Raw genomic sequence first — 19,775 nt, forward strand, 5'->3', positions numbered from 1 at the left:
CTTTGAAGTGTCTCTTGGAAATTCTGTTTATGCTGTTCCTGAGTCACTTCTGTGATTAGGTAGTGCATTGGATTGCATTTTTCATCTGTAGGAAGTATGGACCAGGATAATCTGTGATGTCCTTTGTTTTGGTTTTTACAGAATAAAGTAGGAAACTATATGATTCAGGACGTATTTAATTTCAGTTTATGTGCTTTAAAAATTACTTGCCCAAGTTGCGTTTGTATATAAACTTGCAAATACTGTTATGATTAGGTGTTACACTGTAGGAATGTCAGTCTTTCTCTTTAAAGATAGATACTGAAAGTGCTGATGATTTCTTGCACTTATATTTGGGAGACTTGTTAAAAGTTTTTAATTGTTGTGACATTTCTAAATTTTAAAACAGTTTGTACAAAATACTTTAAGCATAAAGTTTTTACAAGTGAAGTAATGTGGTGAGACTTGCTTTAAAATACCCCAAGAGAAAAAGTATGTGTGTGTTGGTGTTTGGATTGGAAAGTGTGGGTAGGTGAACAGGGAAGGGCAGAAGACTGGTGTGTGTATGGGAGTTCCTTGTGTTCTTGTCTCTCCTTTCAGATGTATTGAAAATTTCTCTCAGCCATAGTTGAAAAATTTTGTATTGGATTGCAATGCATAATTTAAAAGAGGCTAAGTTCTTTTTAACCTTCACACTGTGGAATAGTTTAGAGTGAGATGCAGTTTTTAAGTAAGTAAACTGTTTATTCGTGTATAAAACACACACAGAACAGTTAACAAACAGTGTATAGCCTGAGTTGTCACGAAATGAATATACACGTCTAGCCATCACCCAAATGAAGAAATAAAATTTTATGTCATCCTGGAAATTCTCCTCCTTAAGTGCCTGTTCTGTTCAGGTCATTGTGCATTTGTAAGGACGAGGAAGGCCGTGTTTCCTGGAGAAGATAGTGCGTGTGTGATTACTGCTGGAGAGCGACATTGCAGATATCCTACTGCCCGGATTTTACTTCCAGAAAAGAACATTTCATGGTTCACAAAAAGGAAAAGGAGTTGGGTGGTTAGAGAAGATAGTGTTTTAGACAGATTGAAGCTTTTGTCCTTTTATTCACTGTGGATTTTTTTTTGAAAGAGACTTAATAAGTGAGATTCAGGAAGGTAACATAATTTTCTTTTTTCCCCCTCTTTCTTTCAAGATCTGCTTGACATTTACGTGGAAGGATGCTTTTGATAAAGGTTCACTTTTTGGAGGATCGGTAAAATTGGGTATGTAATCTTTAAATAAAAGTGACAGGAAAGTTGTTCTAACTATTTTGAGTTGTTTTAGTCTCCAAAATTGCTCTCCTAACGACTGTTTGTAAATAATGAAAATTTTTATGTTTTGTTTTCTTTTTAACTTCAACTTTTAATGAAATTTCCAAATACTTGTAGAGAGCCTACGTCTTGCCAGGCATTCTGCTAGTTTTAAAACTGAACAAGATAGTTGTATTCAGTCTGGTTGGAAGATAGCTGATCATTTTAAAGTATAGTGGGAAGTATACTAATCTCTGAAGAAACTTATGGGCATCTAGACAAGGAAGTAGTTAATTCTGCTCTTGAATGCACGTGATGTTTGAATGAATCCTTGAAAGATGAATTTGTTTTTTCCAGGTAGAAAATAATGTTACAGGTAGAATATCATAACCGAAAGTCAGAAGAGTGGAGGCTTTTTTTTATCTGCAAGCTTATCATGTTAATCTTTCTGTGTGTTAATTTTCTCATCTCTGAAGTGGGATTATTAAATGAGTGGAATACATGTAAAGTCCTTAGAACAAGGCTCAATAAATATTAGCTACAATGAATAATATTAATATTACATATAACTATAATATAATGTGTATGCATTGCAGGATATATACTATATAATATTAAATAACAGTGTCATATAGTATGTTACCGTATTAATACATATTAATATAATTATTGCTAAGAGTTGAAACTATGGGGGGTTTGGGGATTTTGGAAGGTGAAGTAGATTGTGAAGAGTTGCAAGTGTGCTATCAATTTGTGTTCTTCCCTCATAGCTTATTACACCTGGGCACTGTGAAAGGCCTTTATACATATTATCTAACTAAATTCCCTCTCAGCACAGTGAGAAAAGGCACTATTCTTACTAAAACTGGTTTAGAAAGATGAATGACTTTCTAAGATTTAATAAAACTAGATATGACTCAAAAAGCCTAAATCCAGAGACGAGAGAGAAACAGACCCATTAAACTGGTAAGGGAGAATTACCAGTTGAAGAGGTTAGAGCAAGTATTGTGTCCATGGGTTGGGGAAAGGATGGTTTTGAGAGAGGGTTCAGAGGTGAGAACTGATGGACCTGCTGGCTCTCTGTCAGAAGGAGTTGATGCTTGACTTCAACTTGACTCCAACTTTGTAACTTGGTTTGACCTATGGATAATTATTCTTTTCAATAGACAGGTCAAGTTTGACTTTTCTGTGTTATATCTGGGTAGAAATTTCTCTTTGGCATTTAGATGTAATGTATTTAACATTCAAAAGAGGTGGAGACGTAGATTTAGGAACAGTTTCCTTAAAAGATAATAAATTTGTTCTCTCTGGTAAACTGTAGGTTGGGAAAAGTATGAAAGCCAAACTAGGGAGTATAGCTTTCAGGGGAAATAAGAGGAAGAGTTTCCTGGGAATGAAGTTGAGAAAAGGCTTTCAGATCTTGGAAGAACCAGGGGAAAATAGAGACAGGATTGAGTTCCAGAAGAGTTTCAGAGGTTGCGCAGTCCGGTGGTTCCCAAACCTGGCTGCATGTTGCAGCTACCTGGGGAAAATGTTAGAAATACTGATTGTATTTACAGACAAAGATACAGTATGCCAGATGTGAAAGGAGGACATTGCAGGGTGGGCCACTGGAATTCATCTCTTTGAAAATGCCTGCATGTGAGTTTCATGTTGAAACATCATTGACAGAGTTGTGGAGGTCAAAGAAGGTTGTAAAATTTTCTAGCTCAGTCGATAAAGAATCCACCTGCAATGCTGGAGACCTGGGTTCAATCCCTGGGTTGGGAAGATCCCCTGGAGGAGGGCATGGCAACCCACTCCAGTATTTCTTGCCTGGAGAATCCCCGTGGACAGAGGAGCCTAGCGGGATACAGTCCATGGGGTTGCAAAGAGTCGGACACGACTGAGCAACTAAGCACAGCACAACACAGGAGGAGAAAGAAGTTTCCCTAGGGCAGGCTGAAGTCAGGTTTTGTTGGGTTGAGGAGTGGACCGGAAGTTAGGAAATGCGAACAACACGTGGGTGCTGAACAGCTCAGTTCAGAAAATGTGCAGTGACGATTTAGGGACAAAGGGATCATTGTGCTGAGAGAGAGGCAAGGTCAAGAAGAGGACTTACAGTGCTGCTGTGACAAGCAGATTATTTGGCTAGGCGTAAGGAGCAGGTATCAGTGGAACTAGGAGACACTTAAGTGAGATAGGTAAAGTTGATGAACCGAGACCCTAGAGGAGCTGGGATGGAAAAGAATTGAGCGCGTGTATAAAACGGGAGGTAGAGATCAAGGCATTTCTAGTAGCAGTTATGGCGGATTAAATGTCCATCAATAATGTTTAGGGTAAATGAAGCATGGGCTGCTCATTCCTTAGAATATTGTGTAATTTAAAGTATTAAGAATGATAGTACAAATATATATTTGTTGACATGGAGACCTGTGTCCCCTGAATATCCAGTAAAAGATATGTTACAGGTGAGAGCTGCTATATAACTCGGGACCCCAGAGTTGGTCTCCTTAGGACACCTTTTATATAAAACCCAAAGTGATTGCTGCTTCCTGGATAAGAAATTGTCAAAATAAAATAGCAGACTACGACGTGGGATGATAATGTTTATGGGAAATATAATAGGCTGGCATATATATTTTGTATGTAAAAGTTTACTTTTATCTGTTGCTTGGAGTATATTTCATTCTTGAAGTCTACTGACGGTCATATATTGGATGAGCTGTTTTCATATTTACACTGTCACTTTCTTGTACGGCTCTGTGTGTACGTTTACAAGTTTTAATTGATCCACCAACACATACATTCTGTGCTTTTATCATAGTCTCAAGAGTCTGCAAACTCTCAGTCTCATTATCTTATCTCTCTCGACTCCCCTCTTGCTGAGCGGCTCCTCTGCTCCCTTTGGTGTCTTCTATTCTTTCTTGAGTGTGAGCCGTTTGCTGTCTAAAGCTGCTCTATAACGATTATCCTTTAGGTTAGAATCATTGTTTTCTGAATATTGTGTGTTCCTCCTTCACTGGACTGTATTCTTTTTTTGTTTTATTTTTAGTTTTGACTGTGCTGGATCCTGCTGTGTGTGGGCTTTTTATAGCTTGGTGAGTGGGGGCTTCTCCTTGCTGTGGCTTCTCTCACTGTGGAGCACTGGCTCTAGGGTGTTCAGGCTGTAGTAGCTGTGGCCCCCAGGCTTAGTTGCCCCGTGGCATGTGGGTGGACCGCCACGGAAGTCCCTGGAATATATTCTTAGATAACTGTCTCAAAAAAGGTCAAAGATCTGCATCTCTCCTTGGGTGAAAATGTGGTTTGTTCTCACATGAATTTGGTTTGAAATACTGGCACCTAGTGCTTAGGTCAAGAAGCTTGGCTTCATTCTTGAAATTGTTTCACTTCGTTCCCCACATTCAGTGAATTCACCAGCAGATCCTATCAGATTTTCTGTGAAAGTTATTCAAACTACAGTCACTTCTCAGCACTTTTGCTGTCCCCTCTGTTTGGAGCCAGTCACCTCTCGTGCCTGCTGCAGCAGCTGACTGTCTTTATTCCTGGCTTCCGCCAGCGCTGCTTCCCTGCCGCCTGCTGTCCCCGGGTGGGCTGAGTGCACCTCTCTTCAAAACCGTTTACTTCCCGCCTCCCTCAGAGTAAGCGCGAAAGCATTGCAGCAAAACCTGACTCTGTTACCTCCTGACAACATTGCCTCCCATTTTGTCCCTTGTCTCCCCTTTTTTCAGCTATACTGGCTTGCATGTATATTAATATTAGTTGAATTAATTAGAATTATGTTTCTTCTTTGATAATTTCTTCATTTTTTCCCTCTCTTCTCTTTGGAATACTGAATTAATTGAGCCTACTTTTCTGAGCTACTCACTCAAAACTCACATTTTCCCTTTCTTTCCCTCTTTATGGGCTGCTTAGATATTTTCTAACCTTTCTTTTGAAAAATCATATTTTCATTTCCAGGGGCCTTTTCTTCTTCATGGATTATTCCTTTTTAATAACATCCTGTACTTGTTTTATGTCTTTGAGTCTCTTTTAAGGATGCTCATGAGGATCTTGGAAATGTTGCTTTCTATTATTGGAATTGTTTCTGTTTATTCTGGGTTCAGATTTTAGTTCACCTTGATCTTAATTTTTGTGTGTGTTCTGCTCCTGGTTATTGTAGATTGTTAATACATTTATCTAAGAAAGTAGGTTAGAGTATTCTTGAGTATTCTTGCCTTGAGAACCCCATGAACAGTTCAGTTCAGTTCAGTCGCTCAGTTGTGTCCGACTCTTTGCGACCCCATTGAATCGCAGCACTCCAGGCCTCCCTGTCCATCACCAACTCCCGGAGTTCACTCAGACTCAGGTCCATCGAGTATGAGAAGGCAAAAAAAATATGACACTGAAAGATGAACTCCTTAGGTCTGCAGGTGCCCAGTATGCTACTGGAGAAGAGTGGAGAAGTAACTCCAGACAGAATGAAGAGACAGAGCCAAAGCGAAAACAATGCCCAGTTGTGGCTGTGACTGGTGATGGAAGTAAAGTCCAGTGGTGTAAAGAACGATATTGCACAGGAAAGTTAGGTCCATGAATCAAGGCAAATTGGCAGTGGTCAAACAGGAAATGGCAGGAGTGAATGTTGATGTTTTCGGAATCAGTGAACTAAAATGGACTGGAATGGGTGAATTTACTTCAAATGGCTATTATATGTCAACAAGAGTCTGAAATGCAGTACTTGGGTGCAATCTCAAAAATGACAGAATGATCTCTGGTCATTTCCAAGGCAAGCTGTACATTATCACAGTAATCCAAGTCTGTGCCCCAACTGCGAATCCCAAAGAAACTGAGGTTGAGTGGTTCTGTGAAGACCTACAAGACCTTCTAGAATTAGCACCCCCAAAAGATGTCCTTTTCATTATAGGGGACTGGAATGCAAAAGTAGAAAGTCAAGAGATACCTGGAGTAACAGGCAGGTTTGATCTTGGAGTGCAAAATGCAGCAGGGAAAGGCTAACAGTTTTGTCAAGAGAACGCCATTGGTCATAGCAAACACCCTCTTCCAACAACACAGGAGACCACTCTACACATGGACATCACCAGATGGTCAATACTGAAATCAGATTGATTATATTCTTTGCAGCCAGAGATGGAGAAGCTCTATATGGTCAGCAAAAACAAGACTGGGAGCTGACTGTGGCTCAGATCATGAACTCCTTATTGCCAAATTCAGACTTAAATTGAAGAAAGTAGGGAAAACCACTAGACCATTCAGATATGACCTAAATCAAATCCCTTACAATTATACAGTGGAAGTGACAAATAGATTCAAGGGATTAGATCTGATAGAGTGCCTGAACTATGGATGGAGGTTCGTAACACTGTACAAGAGGCAGTGATCAAGACCATCCCCATGAAAAAAAAATACAAAAAGGCAAAATGGTCGTCTGAGGGAGGCCTTACAAATAGCTGAGAAAAGAAGAGAAGCGAAAGGCAAAGGAGAAAAGGAAAGATGTACCTATCTGAATGCAGAGTTCCAGAGAACAGCAAGGAGAGATAAGAAAGCCTTCTTAAGTGAACAGTGCAGAGAAATAGAGGAAAGCAATAGAATGGGAAAGACTAGAGATCTCTTCAAGAAAATTAGAGATATCAAGGGAACATTTCATGCAGAGATGGGCACAATAAGGACAGAAGTAGTATGGATCTAACAGAAGCAGAAGATATTAAGAAGAGGTGGTGGCAAGAATACACAGAAGAACTATACAAAAAAGATCTTCATGATCCAGATAATCACGATGGTGTGATCACTCACCTAGAGCCAGGCATCCTGGTACGTGGAGTCAAGTGGGCCTTAGGAAGCATCACTATGAACAAAGCTAGTGGAGATGATGGAATTCCAGTTGAGCTGTTTTGAATCCTAAAAGTTGATGCTGTGAAAGTGCTGCACCAATATGCCAGCAAATTTGGAAAGCTCAGCAGTGACCACAGGACTGGAAAAGGTCAGTTTTCATTCCAGTTCCAAAGAAAGGCATTGCCAAGGATGTTCAAACTACCGCACAATTGCACTCATCTCACACACTTAGTAGAGTAATGCTCAGAATTCTCCGAGCCAGGATTCAACAGAATGTTGAACCGTGAACTTGCAGATGTTCAAGCTGGTTTTAGAAAAGGCTGAGGAACCAGAGATCAAATTGCCAACATCTGTTGAATCATCAAAAGCGAGAGAGTTCCAGAAAAACATCTGCTTTATTGACTATGCCAGAGCCTTTGAATGTGTGAACCACAACAAACTGGAAAATTCTGAAAGAGATGGGAATACTGGACCGCTGTATCTGCCTCCTGAGAAATCTGTATGCAGGTCAAGACGCTTGCTCCTTGGAAGAAAAGCTATGACCAACCTAGACAGCATATTAGAAAGCAGAGACATTACCTTGCTGACAAAGGTCTGTCTAGTCAAAGCTGTGGTTTTTCCAGTAGTCATGTATGGCTGTGAAAGTTGGACCATAAAGAAAGCTGAGTGTCGCAGAAATAATGCTTTTGAACTGTGGTGTTGAAGAAGACTCTTGAGAGTCCCTTGGACTGCACGGTGATCCAACCAGCCCATCCTAAAGGAAATCAGTCCTGAATATTCATTGGAAGGACTGATGCTGAAGCTGAAACTCCAGTGCTTTGGCTACCTGATGCGAAGAACTGACTCATTGGAAAAGACCCTGATGTTGCAAAAGATTGAAGGCTCGAGGAGAATGGGACGACAGAGGATGAGATGGTTGGATGGCGTCACTGACTCAATGGACATGACTTTGAGCAAGCTCCAGGAGTTGGTGATGGACAGGAAAGTCAGGTGTGCTGCAGTCCATGGGGTCCTAAAGAGTCGGCCATGACTGAGTGACTGAACTGAACTGAGGCTAGAGTAGCTGGTGTGTGTGTCTGCTTTATGCTGCAGAGGCTAGAATTAGGTTGGGGGCAAGCTAAAAGCCGGCTGTAATTACAGGGGAGACTACTAAAGTGCTACATAGCAACGACTGTTTTGCTTTATGACACTTCTGTATGGCACAGACACACAGCTGTAATGCTATTCTGATTTTCCTGGGTGGTTTGTTCAGTGGTTTTGTCAGAAGCCTTATGATTATTTTGCTTGGTTTTCAGTATCTGGCACATTATGTGAGATCTTGAATGTGACTATGATTGAATTTGTTCTTCTGTGTGTGTGTGTGTGTATGTGTTTAAAAAAAAAATAACATAAAATATACTATCTTAACCAGTTTTGCCTGGAAAATCCCATGGACGGAGGAGCCTGGTGGGCTGCAGTCCATGGGGTCGCTAGAGTCGGGCACGACTGAGCAACTTCACTTTCACTTTTCACTTTCATGCATTGGAGAAGGAAATGGCAACCCACTCCAGTGTTCTTGCCTGGAGAATCCCAGGGACTGGGGAGCCTGGTGGGCTGCCATCTATGGGGTCGCATAGAGTCAGACATGACTGAAGCGACTTAGCAGCAGCAGCAGCAACCAATTAAAAAACATTTTTCCCCCCTCATTGTGTGGCTTGTGGGCTCTCAGTTCCCTAGCTAGGGGCTGAACCTGGGCCCCAGCAGTGGAAGCACTGAGTCCTCACCACTGGACTACCAGGGAATTCCCGGTCTTAACCAATGTTAAGTGTATAGTTCAGAGGTGTTAGGTGTATTCACAGTGTGAAACATATCTGGAACGCTCTGATCTTGCCAGTCTGAAACTCTGTGCCCTTTAAATAACAGCTTTCCTTTTCACCCTTTCCCCAGTACTTGGTGACCACCATTCTACCTTCTGTTTCTATAAGTTTGACTGCTTTAGACACCTCATGTGGGTGGGAACATAGAGTGTCTTTTTGTTACTAGCATGTTTTGCTTAGTGTAATGTCCTCAAGATTCATCCATCTTATGGTATGTGATCGGATTTCCCTACTTTTTTAAGCTGAATGATACTCCATTGTAAGTTTATACCATGTTTTGCTTCTGTTCATGAATCAGTGAATGCGTGAGTTGCTTCCTCCTTTTGGCTACTGTGAATCATTCTGATATGAACATGGATGTACAGATATCCCTGAGACTAAACCCTGCTTTCATTTCTTCTGGGTTTATACTCAGAAGTCGAATTGTTGGATTATGCAGTAATTTTATTTCTTAACTTTTTGAGGGATCTTTGTATTGTTTTCCACACGGCTGCAACATTTTACATCTCCACCAAAGTACACAATGGTCCTAGTCTCTCCTCATGCCTGCTGACAACTGTCCCACTCAGTTTTGTTTCTCTTTACTCAGTTTTGGTTGTGCTGGGTCTTTGTTGCTACGAGGGGGCTTTCAGTAGTTGGGGTGCACGGGGGCTACTCTCCACTGGGTGAGTGGGCTTCTCATTGCGGGGACCTCTTTTGTGGAGCACAGGCTCCAGGTACGTGGGCTTCAGGAGCTGCAGCCCTCAGGCTTGGTGGTTGTGGCTCATGGGCTCAGTTGCTCTGCGCATGGCATGTGGAATCTTCCCGGACCAGGGATTGAACCTGTGTGTTCTCTGCATTGGCAGGCGGATTCTTATCCACTGTACTGCTAGGGAAGTCCTCTATTTTGTTTGATAGTAGCTATCCCAATTGATGTGAGACGTGTAGAGTCTTAGTCAGAATTGTATTTTAACCAGATAGTCTTCTAGTCCTCTGAGAGATACATTATTAACAAAAGGAAGTGAGATACAGAAGGCCAGGTGGGAGTTTGTACCAAGTGAGAAACTGGTTTGAATGTCATGGGAAGGTATCATTTTGAGAGAGCTGATGGAAAAATGGGAAGAATTTATTTGAATTGAATTTGAAATGATGTGAGAATGACTTTTCATTTTGAATCTAATAGTGTGGATGTAAAGGGAAGGAAAGATGAATTTATTGATCCTTGAGTTTTAGGTGATGAGAATATTGTTGTGGAAATAGATGTCTGGCAGGGCAGCTAGAAATATGGGAGAAGATTATGGGTGAGAAAACAGGTCTGGAAACTTGTTTTTGTGAGAGCCAGTGGGATAGAGGTCATAGTATTTCTCTTTGAAACATTCATTTTCTTTAGAAAAAAAATAATCTGATGAATTTTTCCTTCTCAATCTTTTATAGCTCTTGCAAGCTTAGGATATGAAAAGAGCTGTGTGTTGTTCAATTGTGCAGCCTTAGCTAGCCAGATTGCAGCAGAACAGAACCTGGATAATGATGAAGGATTGAAAATCGCTGCTAAACATTATCAGGTACGCAGAACAGTAGTTACTACCTCACTGTCAATACTGAGTTGGATTGAATTGAAAATCATTTGCGATTAGGGTTTATAAATGTTTCTTTACGTACAGATGCTTCCTTGAAAAATAATGTACTTTTTAATGAATTGATACATTTTTTTGAAGTCCTTAGATAAAAGAACATGCTTGTAAACCCAGCTCTGTTTTTCCTCACTGTTGTACACCCAGCACTGTGCCTGGCACATAATAAAGGCTCAATAAATGTTGGGAGAAAAAATGATTAATCATTTGAGATAAAATCTTTGGCAAGTCCCTTTTAAATGCGTGACCTCATTTAAAATATTTGTACATTATTTTTGCATAATTTTTCTTAGCGAGATATAGTTAAAATTTCACCAGTGTCACAAAAATGAAGATCTCTTGGCAAGAAAATTTTACCTCTGAGACTTGTGGAGAGGTCATAGTTAAATGTGGTCAGACATGTAATGTTCTTAACTAAATGTAGATTTTGCATATGGTCAGTTACTAATATGGCCTCTTATTTGGCGACAGTGTAGTGTTAACTCAGCTTTTTATGCTTCAATTTAAGGAAAAATAAGTGGTTATTGTGAAGTGGTAATCTGTAATCATGTTTTCATGTTTTCTGTGGCTTTATCATTCACAGAGTGCGTTCATGTTCTCTTGCACACTTGGTGATGCACGCTGCATAAGGTCATTCTCGTTTTCCAGACAGGGGACCAGAGGGCAGAAGTGTTAATGCAGTGGTCCCCTGGAGTTTCAGGCGTTCTAAGTTTAGGGAATCCCAAATGGTCCTTGTACTGTCTCTCATGGTTCTGAAGTTTGCTTGTTTCAGAGGTGGAGTTCGGTCTTTTCCATTGTTTAGGGGAGTTGAAGAATGCTGTTCTAAGAAAGTGAGAGCAAAGTGTACTTTAACCACACAACATGCTCCCAGTTTTGGATGGGCACAGACGACAATCCTGATGCAAATAGCTTTCCTTTGTGAGGCTATAAGTGGCAGGTTTTTTAAAATGTGAAAATGAATTAAAATTTTATTTAGTTTTCTGTTCATTGTAAACTCCAGTTGTTGGCACACGAGATCTTAGAGGGGATCCTGGATGACCGAGGGTATATTCCCCTCCTGCTCACAGCAAGGCCCCTAGTGTGAGGGCAGGGGAGGCTAAGTCTCTGTCCAAGCCATTTGCTGCCAAGACTCTCTGCCCTTGGGTAAGTGCTTTAATCTGTAGCTCTCCAGTCCTTACTTGTGAATGGGAGGCCAGATCCCCTGGTTTGTAGTGTGTGATTCTGTTACTTTACTGAGCGTGTCAGCTCCTTGCAGACATCCATCTAGTTTTGTGGTGCTTTCTGACTGCAGCAGATGTGATGTTCCCTTCGGTACAGCTTAACCTTGAGTTAGCTCTGTGTAGCTTAACTGCATAACCCACAGCTCCTTTCAGTCCGAGATTGATGTCTTTCTTTTTCCCAGGGTCAGTTGTTTCATAAATGCAAAGTTATTTCCGTGTTAACCTCAGCGCAGTGCTCAGTTGTGTCTGACTCTTCTGTGACCTCATGGCCTGCAACCCACCAGGCTCCTCTCTCTGTGGGATTCCCAGGCAAGATATACTGGAGTGTAGCCATTTCCTTCTCCAGGGGATCTTCTGACACAGGGATGGGACCCATGTCTCTTGTGCCTCCTACATTGGCAGGTGGATTCTTTACCACTGCCACCTGGGAAGCTAAGCAAAATATAACAGAAGAAAAATCTGAAGGGAAACGTTTTACCAGGGAGCTCTGAAAGCCAAATAAAAGATCCTTAGCCTTGGATCGTCCTGCTGTTCCCCAGAGGACTAGGTATCAGTACTCTTTAATTATTTGAGAGATGAGTTTGGGACCAAAGCAAGAACATTTTAGGACTAAAAACATTTAAATAATATCCCTGCCTCTGTTCACACGTTGGATTTTGAGGAAGTATTTGCAAAAGTTGAATCAGTTTGTCGCATCAGTTTACTTTGTTGCTGTTGAATGTCTAATGCATGTTAAATCTTATTCTGTAGTGTTTTTAGAAAAATATTCTTATTGTTGGTAGGTGAGACGTCTTAGGTCTGTTTTTCATAATATAAGAATTTAAATACAGTAACTGTTGAGCTGAGTTAACATTTGAAGTGGTTTTGTGTCTTGCTGAGTTCTTACAGATTTTAATGAAATTCTCCTTTTCCTTCCTCTAGTTTGCTAGTGGTGCCTTTTTACACATTAAAGAGACCGTTTTATCTGCCTTGAATAGAGAGCCCACTGTGGACATATCTCCAGACACTGTTGGGACCCTCAGCCTTATCATGCTGGCCCAGGCCCAAGAAGTGTTTTTTTTAAAAGCCGCAAGAGGTAATTCCACTTTGTTCTCCATTTTGTTGCATGGAAAAAGAAGTGACAGGCTTTTAAAATAAGGTGATTATAATATGTTCAATGTAGAACTTTCATCTTTGACCCGTGGTTCATCGAAAAATTTCAACTTTCCTTTTCCGACCTGAAGGTGGTACAAACACACAGTTCAGAATGTAGGCTGTTTCTGAAGTCTTTTATGAAATGTGTAGTTATCATCTTAAAACACTGAATCCTGGAGTAGTAATTATATAGGTTTGTAACATTTAAAATTCATTCATTCCTCAGATATTTAATTACTGGGTACAGCTGTATGCCGGTCCCTGTGATAGGTTCTAGATGGAGTCAGCGCACAGAGAAGATTTCTGTTTTTAGGAAGCTTGCAGTTTATCATGGGGGAGATGATAAGCAAGAAGTTAAGTAGCCAAGGTAATTTTAGAGAGAGATAATTGCTATAAACAAAATAAGATGTGGTGATGACTGGTGGTCTGGGTGTGGGATAAGGATATAGGGGGAGTCACGCTGTTTTTAGATTCTTCAGTCAAGAAGAATTTCCTTGTTTAAACTAGACTTCAACTAAGAAGGAGGAGCCATCCCAGCAGAGTCCCTGGCCCTGCGAGTGAGGGAATAAGGAACTTGTTCTAAGGCGTGGAAGTTAGTGTGAGAGGGAAGAACAAGGGCTGAAGGTACAAGTGTGGAGGAGGTGAACATGAGAGCAGTCCAGCAGGTGGAAGCAAATGAACTGGAAAAGGGTTTCTTTTAAGATAACAGCTTATACTGAGGTAGATTCATATGCAGTAACATTCACCCTTTTAGCATATCAGCTCCTTGGTTTTTAGGCATTCAGAGTTTTGCAGCCATCCCTAACTGTCTTACTTTAGAACAGTCCCGCCCCCCGAAGAGATGCCGCAGGCACTGTCAGTCACTCCACTCCTCGTGCACCTTGGCTTCTGACAGCTGCTCATTTATCCCAACTCTGGATCTGCCTAGGGAATAATTAACTTGTACACAGGAGAATCAGTTTCATCAACAAGGATTTTGTAAGACAAATGTATAAACTTGTGATCTCAATGTCCTCACTGAGTTACCATGACATGTCAGATTATTTTACATTTATTTTCATTGAAGTGATCAATTTAATATTTTATTCCAGATAAAATGAAAGATGCCATCATAGCTAAATTGGCTAATCAGGCTGCAGATTATTTTGGTGATGCTTTTAAACAATGTCAGTACAAAGATACTCTCCCCAAGGTCAGTTATTGTTTTTTGTAAATACTTGGTTGTTTTGCATGTGGAACTATTTGGACATTTTTGTGTCTTAAGCAAGTTGAAAGTTACGATTTCTAAAGAGATTTGAAATTTAAGGGGAGGCATTTGAAGAATATGTTTGTAGAAATAGTTTTTAATTTAAGATGCATGACACTTTCTCTTTCATATTTAGCGAATGCCTTTGCTTCTGTTCTTTACAAAATTTATTTTTGCAAGCTAAAACTCTTTCTGAAAAATTGTGAATACCTGTCTCCAGTAATTTTATCAGATCAGGGCATTGTTTTGAATCATCAGTCCTTTGGTACAGCATGATACTTGAGCATGTTGATTATTCACTCTTTTAATTATTGTCCTGTTTTCTTAAAGATGAATCTTAAAGCACACAACAGACATAAAGACAAAAGGAAAAGGAAACTTAACAAATTCACCCCGTACTTTGATTAGAATTGGGTTTTGCCAACAGGGACAGAGAATTGAGCTGCTGTTGTACAGCTCAGGAAACCCGCGGACTAAAACCTCGTGTCACAGGAAGTATTAATTGTTTTAATGTTAATCTTTCTGAAGCAGCATTTGAAGAGACTAGTCAGTGACGAGCATTTGTAAATGATAAAGCAGACAATTAGACTGAGAAGTAAATTCAGTCTGCTTAAAAACAGAAGCTTACAGATTGAAATGTCTTAAGAGTCAACTGCTCTCTTTCAGAAGTGTTCAAGGAATTCATTTTGTCTGTATGCTAGCAAATGATATTTGTTGCATGCTTTTTATTAGGGAAAATGATTTATAAGTCATTCAGGAATCTTTATAAATTATGAAATTACAGACAGTTTTGTGGCAAAATAAAAAAGCACAAAAGTACATCAACATATGAGTGTTGAGAATGAGCAGAATATGAGCATCAAGGAATTTGAAGTGTGCTGGAGATTTAAAATCCACCAAGAGACCAGTAGAAGAATTTGCCTAGGACTCTTGGGTAGTAATAGTGTTGCTGTTAAGAGACTTGGGATCTCCTCTCACCTTTTCTTCATTTGAAAGACCTCGTGATCAGCTGCCCAGTGTACTGTTAAATCCTGTGGGGCCATTAGTTCAGTCCTGTCCTGGCGAGAAGACAGTGTCACCTACAAAGACTTGGAAACTACCTCTGCACCACTCCTGGTATTCCATGAAAAATCTCCTATTTAAGTACCCAGTTGCTCCAGACTTAACCTTGAGAACTGGCATGAGTGCAGTTTGAGATTTTAGATGTCTTTTATTTTTGCCTTTTGACTGATAAAGCTCATCAGGTATTTTCATATTCTAGTTATAAAACTGGAATATCTGCAAGTAGTGACCCAGGAAGCTAGGAAATTATTCACTGGGAGACAGGAAAGCAAACAAGGTAGTAATTCAGTTTTCATTTCTCTTATTATTATTATTATTTTTTGTCTAGACAGTGATTGTCTAGTATATTTCTTGGGTATTAAATGGCATGTACTTCCTAAAAACATTGAGCTTATAGGGTAGGGGTTGATATTTTGGAAGACCCTCTACTGCTTTTTGGTTTATGTTTTTGGATCTTCTAAAATTAGTTTTGGCTGGAACTTTTTTCAAAGCAAATTAGGGCAGAGTAACGCTTCATCATTTCAGTTGTTCGCTCAGTGCCTCTGTCTGCTCTGTGTTTTTGAGTGTATGGTATTGAAATGTTAGTCTTTATGTGATGCTACGTAATTTTTATATGGCTAAAAATCATTGTTATTAAAATTCTCTTAGATTGTGAATTTAAGTGGGAACTTACTTCACTGTCTTTTGTCTTTTAAACATGATGAAACAGTCAGCTATAGAACAGTTTCATTAGTATATGTGAGTAATGGTGTCTTAGTTAACTGAGAGCTGGGTAAGGGCTCACAAGCAAGCTGCTAAAGCCCTGTGCTTGATGTTCCTCTGTGAATGTCCATTCTACTTCTCTTTCTAATGCATGCTTTCCATTTTTCTTTGTAAACAAAATGTTGACTTCATGGCTTAAAGAGAATTGTAAAAACCTAAAGTGGCTACATTTAACAGTTAAAAAACCCAATTGTTAATTCTAATTGGAAGGAAAAAAACCTTGAATTCATTGAATCCAGTCCACACAAAATCATGTGGTCTTCTCTGTTTACACCTAATGACTAACCTATCTCTAAACTATTAACGGGGTGATTCTAATTTCTGTCTCCTTTTCCTTTTTCTTCCTGCATCCCATGTTGTCTGTGGTGGTTTGTGTGGTTGGACTCTCCCTGGTCAGTATTTTTATTTCCAGGAGGTGTTCCCTGTCTTGGCTGCAAAGCACTGTATCATGCAGGCCTATGCTGAGTACCACCAGTCTATCCTGGCAAAACAGCAGAAGAAATTTGGAGAAGAGATTGCACGGCTACAGGTGAGTTTCTTAGAAATAAATATTTAAGTCACTTGAATACTTGAATTTCCTTTTTCTTCTTTTTTAAGTGAGATTCCAAAGTTTGCTCATAAAAAGCTTTCCCACTCATTTCACCTGTCCATGAAGATGGGTGATTGTTTTTATTTTTTAGGCTATGAAGGAAATGGCAACCCACTCCAGTGTTGTTGCCTGGGAAATGCCCTGGGCAGAGGAGCCTGATGGGCTGCAGTACACTGCCTCACAGAGAGTCCGATGTGGCAGAGCAACTGAGCACAGCACAGCATACCTACTGTGTGCTTTTGGAAGTTTCCTATTTTATCTACAAATTTCATGTTAACTTTGCATTCAGTTCTCTTTTATTTACTCATGTTTATTTTAGTATAAAATACTCTAAATTAATTTTCATGCTCCAGAAAGGATGTGGAGTGCTTAACTTGTGGCATAGCCTTTGTCTATAATTGGGTCATACAATTCCATAGTTTGAGAAGTACAGGCGTAGTCTGTGTAAATAGAATCTTGTAATCAGCAGACTACCTTCTATGCTGTATCTGCCCTAGGTGTGTGAGTAACTTGCCATGACATCTGGGGCAGCTTTGCAGCAGGGGCGAGTGGTGTTATACGAATTGTTTGTAGTTTGAGAGTTAGTCAGCAGATGGTAGGAAGATGACTGTTATGGAAATTTAAGTATGGACTAGTATTAGAAGATACAATGCAAATCTTACTTAGGAAATTCAGTGTAATTAGTCTTTTCATGAGAAGAGAAACCCAAGTTTTATGAAAAAAATAAAATATATGCTTGTGTTATACTCCACATTGACAAAATCAGAGAAAGGCACACTCAGATTATCAAACATTTATTTGTCCAGGGATTCACTTTGATTGTAGTAACTTAGCATCATATGAAGCAGATGAAAACATATGCTTCTGAGAAAGGGGTTTCTAGGGAGTGTTTTTTCAGGGTAGTATATTTAAACTGTCAGGAGTATGGACTGAAAGAAAAGCACACAGCATACAAGTCGGAGTGTAAGTTTTATTCAGGGACTTTACGGAGGACTGTGGCCTGGGATCTCCAGTACTCTTGCCTGGAAAATCCCTTGGGCGAGGAGCCTAGTAGGCTGCAGTCCATGGGGTTGCTAAGAGTCAGACATGACTAAGCGACTTCACTTTCACTTTTCACTTTCATGCATTGGACAAGGAAATGGGAACCCACTCCAGTGTTCTTGCCTGGAGAATCCCAGGGATGGGGGAGTCTGGTGGGCTGCTGTTGGGGTCCAGCCCTGGTGGATCCAGGGAATTCGAAGGGTGGACGGAGTTGGCGAGGAGAAATTTATTTAATTAGAGATATAAGATTAGATTAGGAAAGAATAGTGTAGTAGGAAAATTAGTGGAGAAAAGAGGCTGAATAACTTGGTTTACGTGGAGAACTAATAAAACCTCGAGACAAGAGGTTTGCACCATCTACGTTAGGCCATTGGCACCCGTTTGAATAGTGGAGGGTGCCCCGCCTTGGGCTCCCTCTCGCGTGGGTCTTAGAAGCCAGGGCAAGTAAGTAGACATGGTGAGCCTCCACGCCCCAGATGGGAATTCAGCCAGAAAAGAAAGAAGACAAGGGGAGACCAAGCTGCTTCGGTGAGCGAGGCCCCAATAACTTTGTTTTTTAAAAGGACTTTATACCTTTCCCACAAATGATGTTGTGTACATTATCTTCTGGCCTTGGAGGCCTGTGAAACATTCTAAGACCTCTTTTGATGAAGGCTGCTCAACCAGAAAACTTATTTTCCCTTGAAGTGTTTTTCTTTATATTTCTAATCTATGTGAGCCTCAGAAAGTATCAAACAAAGTTACATTTTCAGGAAGCAAAAGTGCAATAAGTTACATCACAGAAAGAACCAATTAGCTCAGAAGTCTAATGTGGTCACTTTCAAGGCTACACTTGTTTTTTCTTACATTCTAACTATGTTAACGAATGTGCTCCCAGTTGCACAGTGGATAAGAGATGGGAACTTAGCAACAAGCATTGGCCCAATAATGAAATCCTGTACCAGCACTACTCTAATAACTTTTAACTCTTTGAAAGACTTTATGTTTGAGGCTTCCCATGCCTCTCACAGTTGGGGGGCTGTAAACAATCATACGCGTAGTTGTAAAAGTCCAGGTAAGGCAAGTTAGAGAGCCATCCGAGGGGTTTGAGCTGAAACACTCCTTTCAAATGCAGAAGACTGAAGCCCTAAGTTAACTTTTTACAGAGAGTGTCAGAAGAGTGGAAAAGCACAGTACAATACAATCAGGCTGACTCTGGTTTTTGGGGGTAGATGTTCAGGAAAACTCAGGGGGAACCCCTGAAGCCAGATCATGCCTTTGCATTTTGTCTGGCTTCCTTCCTTATGACCTTTGCCATGGGTGGGATTCCTCACGCCAGCTCCCAGCAGGCTGCCGTCTATGGGGTTGCACAGAGTCAGACACGACTGAAGCGACTTAGCAGCAGCAGTGGCCTGGGAGATGGCCTCTCAGTAGCTCCGAGGAACCTTTCTGAAGAGGTAGGGGAGAAACCCGCTCATATTTGATTTTGATGAGAGAATACCTCCAGTCAAGCAAACCTTTCAGTAAAAGATTCACAAAGAACAGATATCCCAGGTTAATGATTTTAGTGCTTTTCTGTGTATGGGAAGATACAGGAATCTGGATTCATTAACATTCTTCCTGAGATATACATCTGTCTGAGGGGCCTGTTTTTCCAGAGCGTAAGGAGGGCATCATCTTGTTTTTCATCCTGAATTCCTCTCTCAGGGTCCACTGTTGGTCAGCCACTTCAGTGAGTATTGACTAGATGGTAAACTGGTCTTTGTTTTACAGAAGTATAGCTTCTTTATTTTGGGGAGATTCTGGAACTTTTATATTCAAATGAGGATTCTCTATAAACCAGTTGTGTAAGATCTCCTTTTGAAATTTTAATCTAATTTTTAAAACCTCTTTGGAAAAAGGAAGCTATTTCAGATTCACACAGGAGATAAGGACTTCTTTCACTTTTAGACACTTTTTTCAGCTATACACCTGAAGAGTGTATAGCTTCAGTTACACAGCTTTAGTCATAGGTTAGAAGTTAACAACATAAGTACTTACTGATTCATGTCTCCAGGGGCTGTTCCTCTTTCCATTAGGCATGAGATATAATTTTCTTACTTGATTTGAGCTGAAACATAGGCAAAGAGAACAAAACAGATAAAAAAGATGAACAGTAAGTCACATTCTCTGCAGTCTCCTGCTCAGAACTCCCCA

General features: G+C 40.3%; 1 protein-coding gene across 2 annotated transcripts in view; it reads left to right on the forward strand.

The window, feature by feature from the left end:
• PDCD6IP (programmed cell death 6 interacting protein) overlaps positions 1-19,775 on the forward strand; it is a 69,835-nt gene that overhangs the window by 13,543 nt on the left and 36,517 nt on the right. The window contains exons 3-7 of one of the 2 annotated variants that reach the window (XM_027957967.2): positions 1,176-1,245; positions 10,350-10,477; positions 12,688-12,841; positions 13,992-14,092; positions 16,368-16,499. In XM_027957967.2, the coding sequence (XP_027813768.2) occupies positions 1,176-1,245; positions 10,350-10,477; positions 12,688-12,841; positions 13,992-14,092; positions 16,368-16,499 (585 nt within the window). The remainder of the gene's footprint in view (positions 1-1,175; positions 1,246-10,349; positions 10,478-12,687; positions 12,842-13,991; positions 14,093-16,367; positions 16,500-19,775) is intronic. The other variant, XM_015102227.3, reaches the window with a different exon arrangement.

The sequence above is a fragment of the Ovis aries genome, chromosome 19, assembly GCF_016772045.2.
Source record: "Ovis aries strain OAR_USU_Benz2616 breed Rambouillet chromosome 19, ARS-UI_Ramb_v3.0, whole genome shotgun sequence".
NCBI classification, from domain to species: domain Eukaryota; kingdom Metazoa; phylum Chordata; class Mammalia; order Artiodactyla; family Bovidae; genus Ovis; species Ovis aries.